We start from the raw sequence: 13,064 nt of genomic DNA, 5'->3' as shown, positions 1-13,064 counted from the left end.
GCAAGGATTAACCGAGTTTGTAGCAGTAATAAATAATGTTAATTGCAATAGCAGTAGTAGTAGTAGTAATAATAGTAATAATAATATTAATTAATGTTAATAGCAGTAGCAGTAATAATAATAATAATAATAATAATGTTAATTGCAGTAACAGTAGTAGTAGGAATAATAATAATAATAATAATGTAGTGATCGTAATTAAGAAAGCCACTTCTTTTGCTGTGTTGGCCATGGCGTAGTAGAAGTAAGATTGGGATGGCTGTCTCTCTACGAACGGAAAGAAAAGAATGTAGGTAAGTAGAGCCCATGTTCTCTCTCTCTCTCTCGCGTGTGTTCGTCAGGCCGTGAGGCTGCAGTATGGCTGCGTATGCACGGCGTCATACACTAAACGGTGGTCATATACAGCTCTTCTGTCGACAGCCTGCCATCACCCATGGAGGTCAGCAGCACAAGCACACCCCATGTCTGTTTAACAGTCACGTATTATTCCTTTGTCCTAAAATCGAAATTTTTGGAAAAAAACACTTATTCCAACTTCGGCTTTGGGTCCTGTGTGCTGTGGGTCGTATGCGCCAATTCCCTGATGGATTCCTGAGCTGAATTACGCCGATTTTTTAATTTCTTTTTTCCTAAATTGAATTAACAAAATGTTGTTCCATGTCTGTGCCAAGTTTCCTCTCGGAGCTTCTGAGTTGAACTATGCCTCTGTTTTGTTTTCTGCACAATTTAAAGGAAGGATTTTCCTGGTTTTTGTTAGGTTTTTCCTCACCCTCTTCTTAACCTCTTTTGTGCTTCCTCCGTCCGACATACCGATCATACACCCTTTTTTTAAATTATTTTTTTATGAGATGGGAGCCTGGAGGGGTCCTGCATCTACAGAAACCCATCAGAACAGTGATATTTCTTTTCTATGTTCTAAAAGAGAAAGAGAGGCTAAAGGGCCATATAAAAAGGATCTGTGAAAGTAGAGTAACAATTGAAAACTATCACTCTCTGTGCTCCTTCATTTAGTAGTATAGAGCTTTTGCACAAACCCACTCCAATCATTTCAATTTTCCCATCAGTATCCTTCTGTTACACATTGGGATCTTAGCTACAGTGGGTTGTACATTTTCTTAGACCTTTAGTTTTCCAACTCCACCGCTGCAAAACAGAGAGGCACTCTGATTAGGCTGGATAGGAGTGAGGCCAGTGTCTAGATCATTCATCCAGAACCCCACCCACAGTTCCTTTTTTTCTTGATTGGTTTTTGGAGTAGGCTCAATCATCAGCGTTGCATTTACTGCCGTGAATTTCTTTCTCATCCTGTCTTCTCCACCTTGAACATCGTCGACATTTTACCTTTTTTTGATCATTATAAACGCAGTTTTCAGCTGGAAGAGAATGTGTTGGTGGACGCAGTTGCATTGGGCTGAGCAGCTCAGAAGCTTGCTGCTCAAATGGCTGTGACTGGCAAAGTAGAGAGAAATTTCCCACCCAAACGAAGCTTGAAAGTCAATCTCTCAATGACAAAGAGAAATGCAGAAGAGTACAGTATCTTGATCACCAAGAGCTCTCAATTTGCGCCCTGTAATCATCAAGTGAATGCTTTACTCACACTCAAACTCACCTTTTGCTGCAGGACTTTCTCGGATGTACAGAGTGACATTGTCATCACTGTTGATGGAGTTAGTTTTTCTCTACACAAGGTACACTTGCCCATCTGTGTTGGAGAACGAACAACTCATGCAGCTCTACACTGGTTTAGTCTTTATCTGTGATACACAGCCGATTCATCAAGCATGGAATGCACATTGAATTTTAAGCATGAAATCAAGAAGTATATATTTTAGCTGAGTTTTTGTAGTTAAATGTATTCTCTTGTCAGTCGGGCAGGATCATGCCCATGGGCCACATCAAAGTTCTGATCGGTTTTGATCTTGCTGCATTGTTGTGAACTCATGCATGGTTGATAAGATACACATATTTTGACTTTAATTCAGTGCAACAATATAATGTCAATGTGTGAGAGTGACTTGCTTGACAGCCTTAACTGGCTGGAACTGTGCCACACATAGCTCATACTTAATGTGGGTGCTTTTGTATGCAGTTCCCTCTTATGTCACGTAGTGGAAGAATAAGACGGCTTCTAGAAGATGAACAATTAACAGACACATTGGATTCTTCCCCTGTGGTGGAATTTGCAAGCTTTCCAGGAGGGCCAGATATATTTGAGCTTGCAGCTAAGTTCTGCTATGGGATCAATTTTGAGATCACGACAGCAAATGTTGCGCACTTGCGTTGTGCAGCGGAGGTGCTGGAGATGACAGACAAGTTTGGTGATGAGAATCTTGTTAACCGTACAGAAGCCTTCTTGAATGGGGTCGTATTCAGGAGTCTGGAGACATCTGCAGAAGTCCTGCATATGTGTGAGCTGATATTACCTTTGGCAGAAGAAGTCAGGTTGGTGAGCCGTTGCATTGATGCATTGGCCTCTAAAGTCTGCAGTGAGCAACAGAAACTATGCAGTTTGATGAGATTGGATGGCAACAACTCAGGTCGGTGGTATACAACTGCAAATGAGCATATGGCTGCTGCTGGAGGCACAGTAGGAAAGGCTATAGTGGAGTGGTGGGCAGAAGATCTTTTGTCTCTTAGAATTGACTTGTATCAAAGAGTCTTTTCTGCCATGAAAGCTCGGGGTTTAAAAAGTGAAAGCTTGGGAGGCTCATTGATGCACTATGTGAAACACTCATTGAAAGGACTGGCAAATGCAAACACCAAGCAAGCCAGTTTAGCTGCATCTGTGGCAATGAAATTGAAGACAAAACTCCAAGCTGATATCAATGGTGGCAGCAACAGCCCAAAAGCAGCAGAGCACGAGCAGCGAATCATGCTAGAAACGATTGTGAGCTTGCTTCCTGCTGAGAGGAATTTGTTCCCTACAGACTTTCTGCTCTCCCTGCTGCGTGTGGCTGTTGTTTTGGACACTACTGTAGCTTGCAGGCTTGATCTTGAGCGTAGAATTGGGCTGCAGCTTGAGCAAGCTACTGTTGACGACCTCCTCATCCCTTCGTTCTCTCATGCAGGAGACACCATTTTTGATCTGGATGTTGTGCAGAGGGTCCTTGTTACTTATCTGCAGCAGGAGGAGAAACACAATCAAGAGCAAGCATATAATCTTAGTCGTAGCAGTTCTGCAGCAGCTAGTGATATTGATGATTTTATTGGATCCCCCAGTTCCAGGAAAGGGATTACAAAGGTTGCAAAACTGATGGACATGTATCTTGCAGAGGTTGCACCTGACCCAAATCTCAAGGTCTCGAAATTCACTTCTCTGGCAGAGCAGCTGCCAAGCAATGCTCGTGTGCTGGATGATGGCCTGTACAGGGCCATTGATATTTTCTTGAAGGTGACAGAATCTTGTCTTTTAATGCGACCTCAACCTCTATACTTTATGAGTTGAATGAATCTAAGAGGGACACTGCTTCATTTTTGCTGCTTTTGATGCCTTAAATTTGTATAGATCGCAGTTGGCTTGTTTTTGCTTCAGTTTTTATCTTACAAGCAAGAACTACTTTGCTGGGTGCAACAATATATTTTCTAATAGTTTGCATGTTGAAAGCCGTGAATCTGTGATGAGGGCAAAAGATTATCCTTTCAAAGCAGGGTAGCTTGTAGTATTGCCTAACTTATCCCATGTATGAAAATAGAGGATAATTTTGATGACTACATGTTTGTTTTGCACTCTTACTGGTAGATGATAATCTTGATGACTACTCTGTTTATTTTGGACTCTTACTGGTAAACTTGACCCTGGTTTTTCATTTAGATGAGCTCCACATTCTCTCCTATTGAATGCAGGATGGATGTGAGCTTTAAGTATAATGTGTTGTGTTTCTGATAATGAGCTTTTCTTTGGGAGCGGTCTAACTTGCAGGCTCATCCAACACTCTCAGATTTTGAAAGAAGAAAGCTGTGCAAGGTGCTTGACTGTCAAAAACTTTCCAAAGAAGCATGTACACATGCAGCACAAAATGAACGCTTACCTGTGCAGGTGAGATCAAATCCCGACCATTGTGATGGGGTTTAAAGTGTTGTAATGTGATGTGTGTCTTATGCAAAACGCTTCCTTTTGAACATCCACCTACTGTTTTGTTGACAAGGTTCGGTTCTTTCGGATGCTTTATCTATCTTTACGTGTCTTCATGGAGTCTCCCTGTATCATCTTTTTTGCCTTCCATAGTCTTGTCTGAAAAGTCCTTATTTGAGGAAACATGAATGCAGATGGTTGTGCAAGTGCTTTACTTTGAGCAGCTTAGGATGCGAAATGCGATGGGAGGTTCCATGAATGAAGATCATTGTCAACACCTCTATCATCAAGACACTTATGGACTGGGAGGACCTTCTGTCAACAGGCAGCTCTTTAAGACAAGTAGCATTGTTTCACCCAAGCTGGATACCTTCACAAGCCTTAAACGAGAGAACCAAGAACTCAAGCAGGAGGTGGCAAAGTTGCAGGTGAGTGGACATCCTTAGATCACAACGCTTATACAAAAACAGGAGTCAGGCGGCATCGTTTCCAGTGTGAAGAGTATTCTGCATCTCTGAGATTTTCCATTTTTTACAGCTAGTAAGATAACTCAAGCATCATGTATAAGCATGCCATGCATTGGGTGACTCGGGTGCTGACTGCAACGAAATAAACCAGGTTCTTTGTGGGCACTTAGTGTAATGAGTGACATAACAGTATCACCTGGAGGCTTGGGTGCTGAGTGCAATGGGATAAACCAGGTTCTGTGTGGTTACTTAGTACGCCTCCAAAGTGGTGATTATATGATGCATGACACTGCACCATCTCCTTCTTGTCCTGTCTACTATTCACATAGTTCAACGAATCTGTCAGCACTTCTTAAACAGTAAACTACATAGTTGCTGACTCTTGCAAGGCATCTGTAGAGGATGGAAGGGTATGTGAACTTGAAACAGTAGTGGTATCAAAACTAGGCTGGTTCAGAGATAACACCTAGGATGCTCACATTCTTATGCAGACAAAGGGACTTCTGGCTGCTTTAGGGTGCAGAAAAAGTTCCTTTCAAACATTTTACATTACGTGCTCGATTATCTCCCTTTCCTGTTGCAAGATTTCATGGAGGAGAAACACTTTGTAGGAGTATCCATTTTTGTGCTGCATTAAATCCAGGTATGTACTTCTGCAGGATGGCACTCAACATAGCAAGCTTGAGTGCTGCAAGAATAGCACTCCTGCATTATCTGCCTTCTTAGTTTGATTGATGAATTTTGTTCTACTCAATTGACGAAAGCCATCAGTACCAGTTTTGTGCATTTGGAAAGCCCATGAACCAATCTGGTTTTGTTCAATTAAAACCTTACTTTCCATTTGATGCAACCCTAAAAGTACTTTACCTATCATGATAAAAAGGCTGATTTTGTGAATTTTGTAAAATGCCAATTACAGACACGAGTTGCAGAGCTGGAGAAAGAGAATGCAATGCTAAAACAAGAGGTGGAGAGGCCCGTAGTAAATGGGCATGGAAACTCAGGTTGGTTCTTCTCGACTGTATCACGGCGTCTTGGGAAAATGAATCCATTCTCTTTCAACAAGCCGAAAGATTCCTTCAAACAACCAGAAGCTCGCATGCCACCAAGGCAAAGACGCCATTCGGTCTCTTGATGCCAACTCTCTCCTCTTTTTTATATGCACCCCACAACACACAACAGAGAGCTCAAATACCTGTACACATGCACCTTTCCACATTCATAAAAGCACCTACATGTCACTTATCCTCTCAATATCATATGGCTTCATGCTTAGTATTTCCATTTCAACTAGCATGTTGCCATAGCCCTGTACATTACTCAATGGTCATCAGTATATACACCATAGGTTATAGATTGTGTGTGTCAATACCTTTGCTCACAATAAGATGTTGGGAAAAGTGCTTGTCCCTGGTTGTTCGTCATCAACATCCAATAAAGGAGTTTAAAACATCAAGATGGTAATCGTTCCTCCATAGCTTGTAAAGACAGCTCATTCAGCTATGAGGTTTTCATGCAATAAATTAAGAACATGGTCACAATTGTGGATTCACTTGATTGACCCTATACTGTTGCAAAAGACTTGGGCAGCAAGGTTGTCTCAGCTGCTTTCAAATCAAAGATTGCTCTTCATATAAGGGGCACATTTATGCATAACCTTTCATTCTCATGGTCCTTTTGCTACTTATGTGCACAAAAAGAAACCGGAGCAAGGGTTTTTTCCTTGGTGCGTTCAGATCTTTCATGCATCCACAAATGCTCTGATGCGTAAGTTTTCTTCACCTACCTATAAGCTTGCCAACCTTGACAGAGCTCATGGGTGGCCATTCAAGCTTCTTTACGGTAATCCATGTTTGATTGTCTTGGTTGAGCTTGGAATATTGTAGCATTACTCAAAGTCTTAGGTATTTACTGAGAAACTCACAATGAAAGCATACTTATAAAAGAGAACTTTGTCTACTTGTCTCACTAACAAAGGTGCATAACCTAGTAGAAACATTGTTATTTGTCATTTGAGTAGACACTCATCTCAATCAAGCAATGACCATTATAAGTAGGAATTAAGTGACTTTTTGTATAAACATGACAACAACCCATTTCTTCAATAGTCCATAATTACTTCCCAATGTTTGTGATCGGTGCCATCCCAAAACAAGTTCATTCCATATTTTTAGTCATCTCGAGTACAAATGCTTGAATATGAATGATTAGCAAGAAGTTTCATAACCATCAAAGCTTAGTCATTGAATTGCATACCTGAAGTTGGTAGAACTACATACTTGATCAACTTGAAGGTGTGTTAATATTGCCTTTTGCTTTTAGCATTCCAAGCAATTTATAGTTGGAGTCCAAAACTCTTATAAGCTTTATAGCTATAACCCCAAAGTCTATCAAGGCTTTTTCATCCAATAGAATTTCCATAATCTCCTTAACCAATTAAATTGGGGATGAATTTAGTGGCTAATATTGTTAATTGGCTAGAGTCTAAAAAAAAAAGGCTAAAAAATTTGCTAGATTTGATGAGCTTTTTTGTTAAAAAGGTTTGTACCTTTTTTAAGCTCTTAGAAAGTATATTTTGAATACTTGAAATATATGAAAGTAACTTACAGGCCTTTGTAATTTTGAAGTGGAATTCATTAAGCACATAGCTTTTGCGCATCACTTTGGGTTATCTGTGGCAAGTCAAGTATCCTCAAATTAAGAGGGTGTTAAAGACATTAGAGGAATTCTTTTGCTAATACATTAGAGCAACTCATAAGCCAAAGATCATAAATGTGGCCTTCAAAAGTTAATGGAAAGGGCATGTAAGGTGGCCTAATGATACGATGGCTTAATGATATTGTGAGAATTGCCACTTCAATAAAGCACGAAAATGTTTGTGCCTTAGGACCTTGTTCGTAGATGCAGATTATTTTCTCCATGGGTCTTTTTATTAAAAAAATGCCATAATATCTTAGGTTATTTGGTAATGTATATTGAACAACAATTTCTTTTTTGGCTATAGTACACTAATATAATGTCTTTTTTTGGGTATTGATAGAAACTAGAATTACATAATATCTTAGGTTGGACTCAACTTGTTTAGTATACATTATTTGTATTGTGATGTGTTCTTAGGGGCATCTTTTAATAGCGTTTATTACTTGTTAATATTTCTAAGTTTACTTATTTGTTATTAAAGACTAATGTTGAAAGTGATCTTCAATAACGTAAAAGGGATAGATGCAATGAGACAATGTGTTGTTACAAATTGCAAGATGTTTATTAGGATAGACAACCTTTAACAATTAGAATTAACTCTTTTTGATCCTCCATGTATGGCGCATCTCTCTTCTACTCAGGCTTTCACTATATTGATTTCAAGTGAACAACTATGCGTTTCTCACTTTGCCAGGTTAGCTTTCCTTTAAATAAAGCTCCTTGTATTAGAATCTTAGCACAATTTTTACTCCTCACCCTTGGACGATTCCCTTATGGATTACTTTGCAGTAGTGGAGAGGTGCTCATAAGCTTCTAAAAGAAAAACACTCTAATGTATTATTGTTAAGTACACATTGGTTCCATGTGCATGACAATGTAGAAAAGAACAAGAATGTGTGAAGATGGGCAAGATACTAATGTTGAAATAGGGATTGTAGAAGGAAGAGGGATGAGAGAACAATGGGGACTAATGCTATAATGAGAAAGATAAAATAGGTAGCATTGTTGGTGAAGATGATGTGTTAATACTTAATATCTTTTGTTTCTATAATGCAACTTTATGATTATGGTACCATGTAATGCCCCTAGGGCTTCAACGCAAGACCTCCACAAACTCATGTTTTATTGATTGGTTTACATGTTATCAATATTACTCCCCAAACATTGATTAAGTTGGATGTGCAAGCTAGCATGTAATAGTGACATTGTTTTGCTTTTGTATACCTTCTAGCATGCCTCACCTAGTTGTCTAATGTCCTCATGTATTGGACTTAACATATGTGATATTGATAGTGAAATAGAAGACTAGATTCATATCCTTGCTATGCTAGATTTTTTATTTATGGTTGAAGAGGAGTTCAAGCTAGTCAACTATATGTTAACAAGTAGGAGCTAGATGGAACAGGAACACAGAGTACTAATACAACATATTGGCAATGGAGAGGAAACTAATGTTAAAAATGAACTAGATAGCATCCCCTTCCTAATGATGAGAGCAACTCATGATTTGAGTGAGGAGATACCCTATCAAATCACTTGAAGTAGATCCGAGCTAGAATGAGCCATACAAAGACTCACGCCAAGTCTTATAGGAAACCCTCTTAACCTTAGGCCACTAGAAGATTTATGGGGGCAAATTACTAGAGTTGGACAAGGATCAATGAACCTTGCTTTGATATAATTGTGCACCTATGACCAACATGGATATAGAAAGATTGCTAGCTTATTTTACAAATGCATTGAGCATCCAAGATATAACTAATTACGATAGTAATGGGAAAGTAATTGAGAAGATACAAGCATATATTGCAACAATCACATCCATGGAGGGGTCATAAAAATGAATTATGAACTTAACTAGCTAGAGCTCATGGAGGTCTTATACTATGATGAATCATGAACTAGCATAGTGAATGAAAAATCTCTCTTTGATGTGGAAGTAAAAGAGAATGAGTTGCCTTTAAACAAAACATTCTTTCTCTCTTTAAAGTAAACAACTAATATTGTTAGAAAAAGTGTGATCAAGATTCCAAGGCCCAAGGGGGTAAAGAAGTTTAATAGGGACTAACAAGTCCATGTGTGATAATCCAAGTGCAAGGCGAAAAAGAGAAGTAGAAGTGTGATGTAGTAGCAATAAAAGAAGTTGCAAGATCCCCCTAAACACTCCATAAAAGTTAAGAAAGGAGATCCAATGATTGTGCTTTTAGGTGTCAAGGGAGGACCAATGTTAGTGAATTGATTAGGGTTCGAACCAAAGTGAAGAAAGTGAATATTGTAGAGGAAAGTCAGTGACTTGAACTTGTATACATTGTGGAGGACCTTGCTAAGGACAAGGGAGCACACTTGATAGCCCTTCTCAATGATTTCTTCAACATTTTTGCTTGGAATTACTATGATTTGAAAAGGATCCCACGTAATCTTATGAGTAACACCATTCCTATGGTGGCAGATGAGAATTTGGTTAGTATATCTCATACACCATGAAGCCAATGCATGTGCAAGCTATACAAGAAAGCTAACTAATCCTTTAAAGTTTGGGTTTAGTTACAAGATGAGCACATTGACTCGATTCACGATTGATAGTGGTACTGAAGGAAAAAAAAAGAGTGTGTATCAATTACAAGAAGGCCAATGCAATGACTAAAAGTGACAATTACCTTGTACCTTACATAGAGCACATACTAGAACATGTAGTAGGCAAAGAAGCGTACTTGTTAAGATGGTTTCGAGCTACAATCAAGTGCGAGTCCACTTGGATAATACACACAAGACAAACTTCATTATCAAATGGGGAGTGCTTGCTGATATAGTCACACCTTTTGGCTTGATGAATGCATGACAACCTTCTAATAGCTACATGCAAAGAAGCATGCAAGATCTTAGATGGATTCAAGCTATAATCAAGTGCAAGTCCACTTGAGAAAAATGCAAAAGACAACCTTCACTATCAAATACGAAGTGAAGTGCTTACTGATATACTCATATCTTTTAACTCGACAAATGCACTAGCAACCTTCCAATGCTAAATGTACACAATATTGCAAGACATGCTAAGGGAGGTCCTAGAGGTCTTTGCAAATGATCTATCTATTAACGCTATTGAGAAGAACCCCTTGACAAGCTACAAAGAGTATTGAGAGATATGATGAATATGGCCTCTCACTAAACCCATCCAAATGCAAGTTTTGGGTATAATATGGATCCATTTTAGAAAATGTTGTGGCTAAGAATGGCATAACATCTGATATGATAAAATTTAAGATGATTGTTGACATATGTCTTCCAACTAACCCAAAAATTTTTAGTGCTTTCTCATAAATATGGGATACTAAAGATGCTTCCTTTCGAACATGCCAGTAGGAGACTGTTATAAGATCCGAGATACACGCTCGACCTTCTTATATACTTAAAAGATATATGGTGAATATTATGATGGCGCGCAGAGAGTGAACATATGAGAGAAAAGAAAGATGTAGAGAGAAAGAGACATTGACAACACACTAGGGACTGGAAGATGGGCCAGTCCCCCCCCCTTGTGGAGTTATATTATTGACAAAGAGCAAGCTCCTCCGTTACACATAAACCAGTTCTTAACTTGTATATCTTGGGAACAAGATCACGGTTCCTTGCACGGTATACAACCGGCTAACACTTGCATAACTTGGAAGTTGGCACCTTTTGATCCTTCTTAAGTCTCTCCTTCTCTCCTACACAATATGTGTAGGGATCTCCTCTTGGAGCTTGATTTGAGCAGAGCTTCCACAATACTTGCATAACTTGGAAGTTGGCACCTTTTGATCCTTCTTAAGTCTCTCCTTCTCTCCTACACAATATATGTAGGGATCTCCTCTTGGAGCTTGATTTGAGCAGAGCTTCCACAGCACTTGCACAACTCGAGGGTTGGCGAGCTTGAACTTACACAGATCCTGGCATGGTATACAACCGATGAGCACTTGCACAACTCGAAAGTTGGCTCCTTTGATCTTCTTGATTTCTCTTATTCTCTCCTACACAATATGTGTAGGGCTCTCTTCTTGGTGCTTGATTTCAACAGAGCTTCTGTAGCACTTTATGAGACTTGAATTGCCTTCTCTCCTCCTCTTGCATGCATGCAAAGTGATGCTTCCTTCACCTCCTCCACACCCAAGGAGAGCCTCCCTTTTATAGGCTCCAAGAGCTTCTCTTCTTGGAGAGAGACTTGAATGCCAAGATCGGAAAGGTTGATCTTCATGCAAGATGTGGTTGTTCCAGGACCTACTCTGCAACACCAATTTTGGAATCTCTCTGTGCGTTGCTTGGATGGAAAAACGTCCAACACAAAAGTTGTAAATCTCACCGTTTCTGATAATCCACGTGGGATTTCTATTGCAAGATATTTTAAAAATGGATTCACCATATCTATTTTAAGAAAAGCTGCTTTTTAAACTCTATTCTTAACTTATGGTCCATGCAACCACCTTGAGCCATAGATAAGGAGAGTTCATTAGATTGCCTTGTGCCTTAACATTAAGATTGACTTCCACACAAAAGGTTGTGTCATCTTAGACCTTAGAAGGAGAAAATCACTTCTCTCCTCACTTCCAGAGGATCATGTCTCTTGTCTTTCTTAGTGAGAAAATTACCTCTCTCGTTTTTCTTAGTGAGAGAATTACGTCTCTCGTTTTTCTTAGTGAAAGAATTACTTCTCTCCTTAATTCATTAAGAGAGAAAATACCTTAAACCTTGACTTGTAAGGGAGAGGATGACCCCAAATGAATGCAATGCTCATTACACACAAGTAAATGTTCCCAGAGGCGTCCCCAGATGCACACATAAATACATATACACAATGCTAATGCACTTCCTCTTCTCAACCCATCTTCATTTATGTGTAACTCCTTGGTTCTTGTGTATACTCTTACTCTTGGTAGACACTTCCTTCTCCCTTCATAACTTGTACTGCCTGTACTAGATATCCCTGTCACAATGCTGTGATCACCCCATTAAGTGATGCACTAGGAATACTGGTCTCTAAATGGTCTCATGGCCATGCTAGATCATCATCAACACTTAAAGAAAAGTGAGTCATTAATTTATTGACATAAATTTACTAAATAGAGAATGCACAAAAAGCAATCAATTTAGTAACATAGACCATTGTATAAGCTTCTTATGTTTGTTTGGACAGAGAAGTACCAATAAGTTTATGAAAAGATTAAGAAGGATCTTGTAATATTTTCACACAATAAAAGTTAGTTGGTTAGTTTGAAAGTTAGTTAGTCAATTAATAAGTTAGTAAGATTACTAACTAAAGACTAACTAAAGAAAAAAAAGCTAACGCCAATAATTAAGGATTTTTATTTAATTAAAAATATATGTTAGAAAATCGAGAGTCGTAAATCCAATATTTTTTTCAGATTGACAAGGACTGTAGCCACCCTTCAAGAAAGTTACAACGTGAACAAGACTTATGAGCTATATTAATTACTAGTGTTAATGTGAATAGTTTGGATGGTCCAAAAATATTAGATTTTGGAAAAAACTAACATATTCTAAATATTTTCGATATTATCCTAAAAAGATATGAAGATTTCTAGAACTGGATGTCATTTAAAAGAAAAGACAAGTGATGTTTTAGTAAGTTTTGGAGATTTTATAAAAAGAAAAAAATAAAGAGAGGGATTTGCAAAATCGCGCACACCATGATCGCACTCTATAGACAAAAAACAACACTTCGAACAGAGAAAAGAAGAAGGAGTGAACTGAGAGCTTTCTAATCAAGTGTCTTGGGGTTTTATCCCCCTTTCGAAGCCAATGGAACCATCAGATTTATGATCTGAGCATCA

The 13,064-nt window shown here is 38.8% G+C and overlaps 1 protein-coding gene across 3 annotated transcripts; it reads left to right on the top strand.

The window, feature by feature from the left end:
• Positions 1–213: 213 nt before the first annotated feature.
• On the top strand, positions 214–6,362 carry LOC148019635 (BTB/POZ domain-containing protein At5g48800-like). Of its 3 annotated transcripts, XM_087699740.1 has the most exons (8): positions 224–439; positions 1,367–1,528; positions 1,622–1,688; positions 2,090–3,391; positions 3,920–4,036; positions 4,267–4,500; positions 5,031–5,182; positions 5,459–5,593. In XM_087699740.1, the coding sequence occupies exons 2-7, from the start codon at positions 1,440–1,442 to the stop codon at positions 5,148–5,150; spliced, it is 1,929 nt and encodes a 642-aa protein (XP_087555866.1). In that variant the 5' UTR covers positions 224–439; positions 1,367–1,439; the 3' UTR covers positions 5,151–5,182; positions 5,459–5,593. The 3 variants fall into 3 exon arrangements, with proteins under 3 accessions (XP_087555865.1, XP_087555866.1, XP_087555864.1); XM_087699739.1 differs by lacking the exon at positions 5,031–5,182 and having other exon boundaries at positions 214–293; positions 5,459–6,362; XM_087699738.1 differs by lacking the exon at positions 5,031–5,182 and having other exon boundaries at positions 226–439; positions 5,459–6,361.
• The last annotated feature ends 6,702 nt before the right edge of the window (positions 6,363–13,064 follow it).

This window comes from Lygodium microphyllum, chromosome 19 (genome assembly GCF_053477565.2).
Source record: "Lygodium microphyllum isolate KBCC chromosome 19, Lygodium_microphyllum_v1.1.10, whole genome shotgun sequence".
NCBI lineage: Eukaryota > Viridiplantae > Streptophyta > Polypodiopsida > Schizaeales > Lygodiaceae > Lygodium > Lygodium microphyllum.
This window is presented reverse-complemented; position numbering and strand designations above follow the sequence as displayed.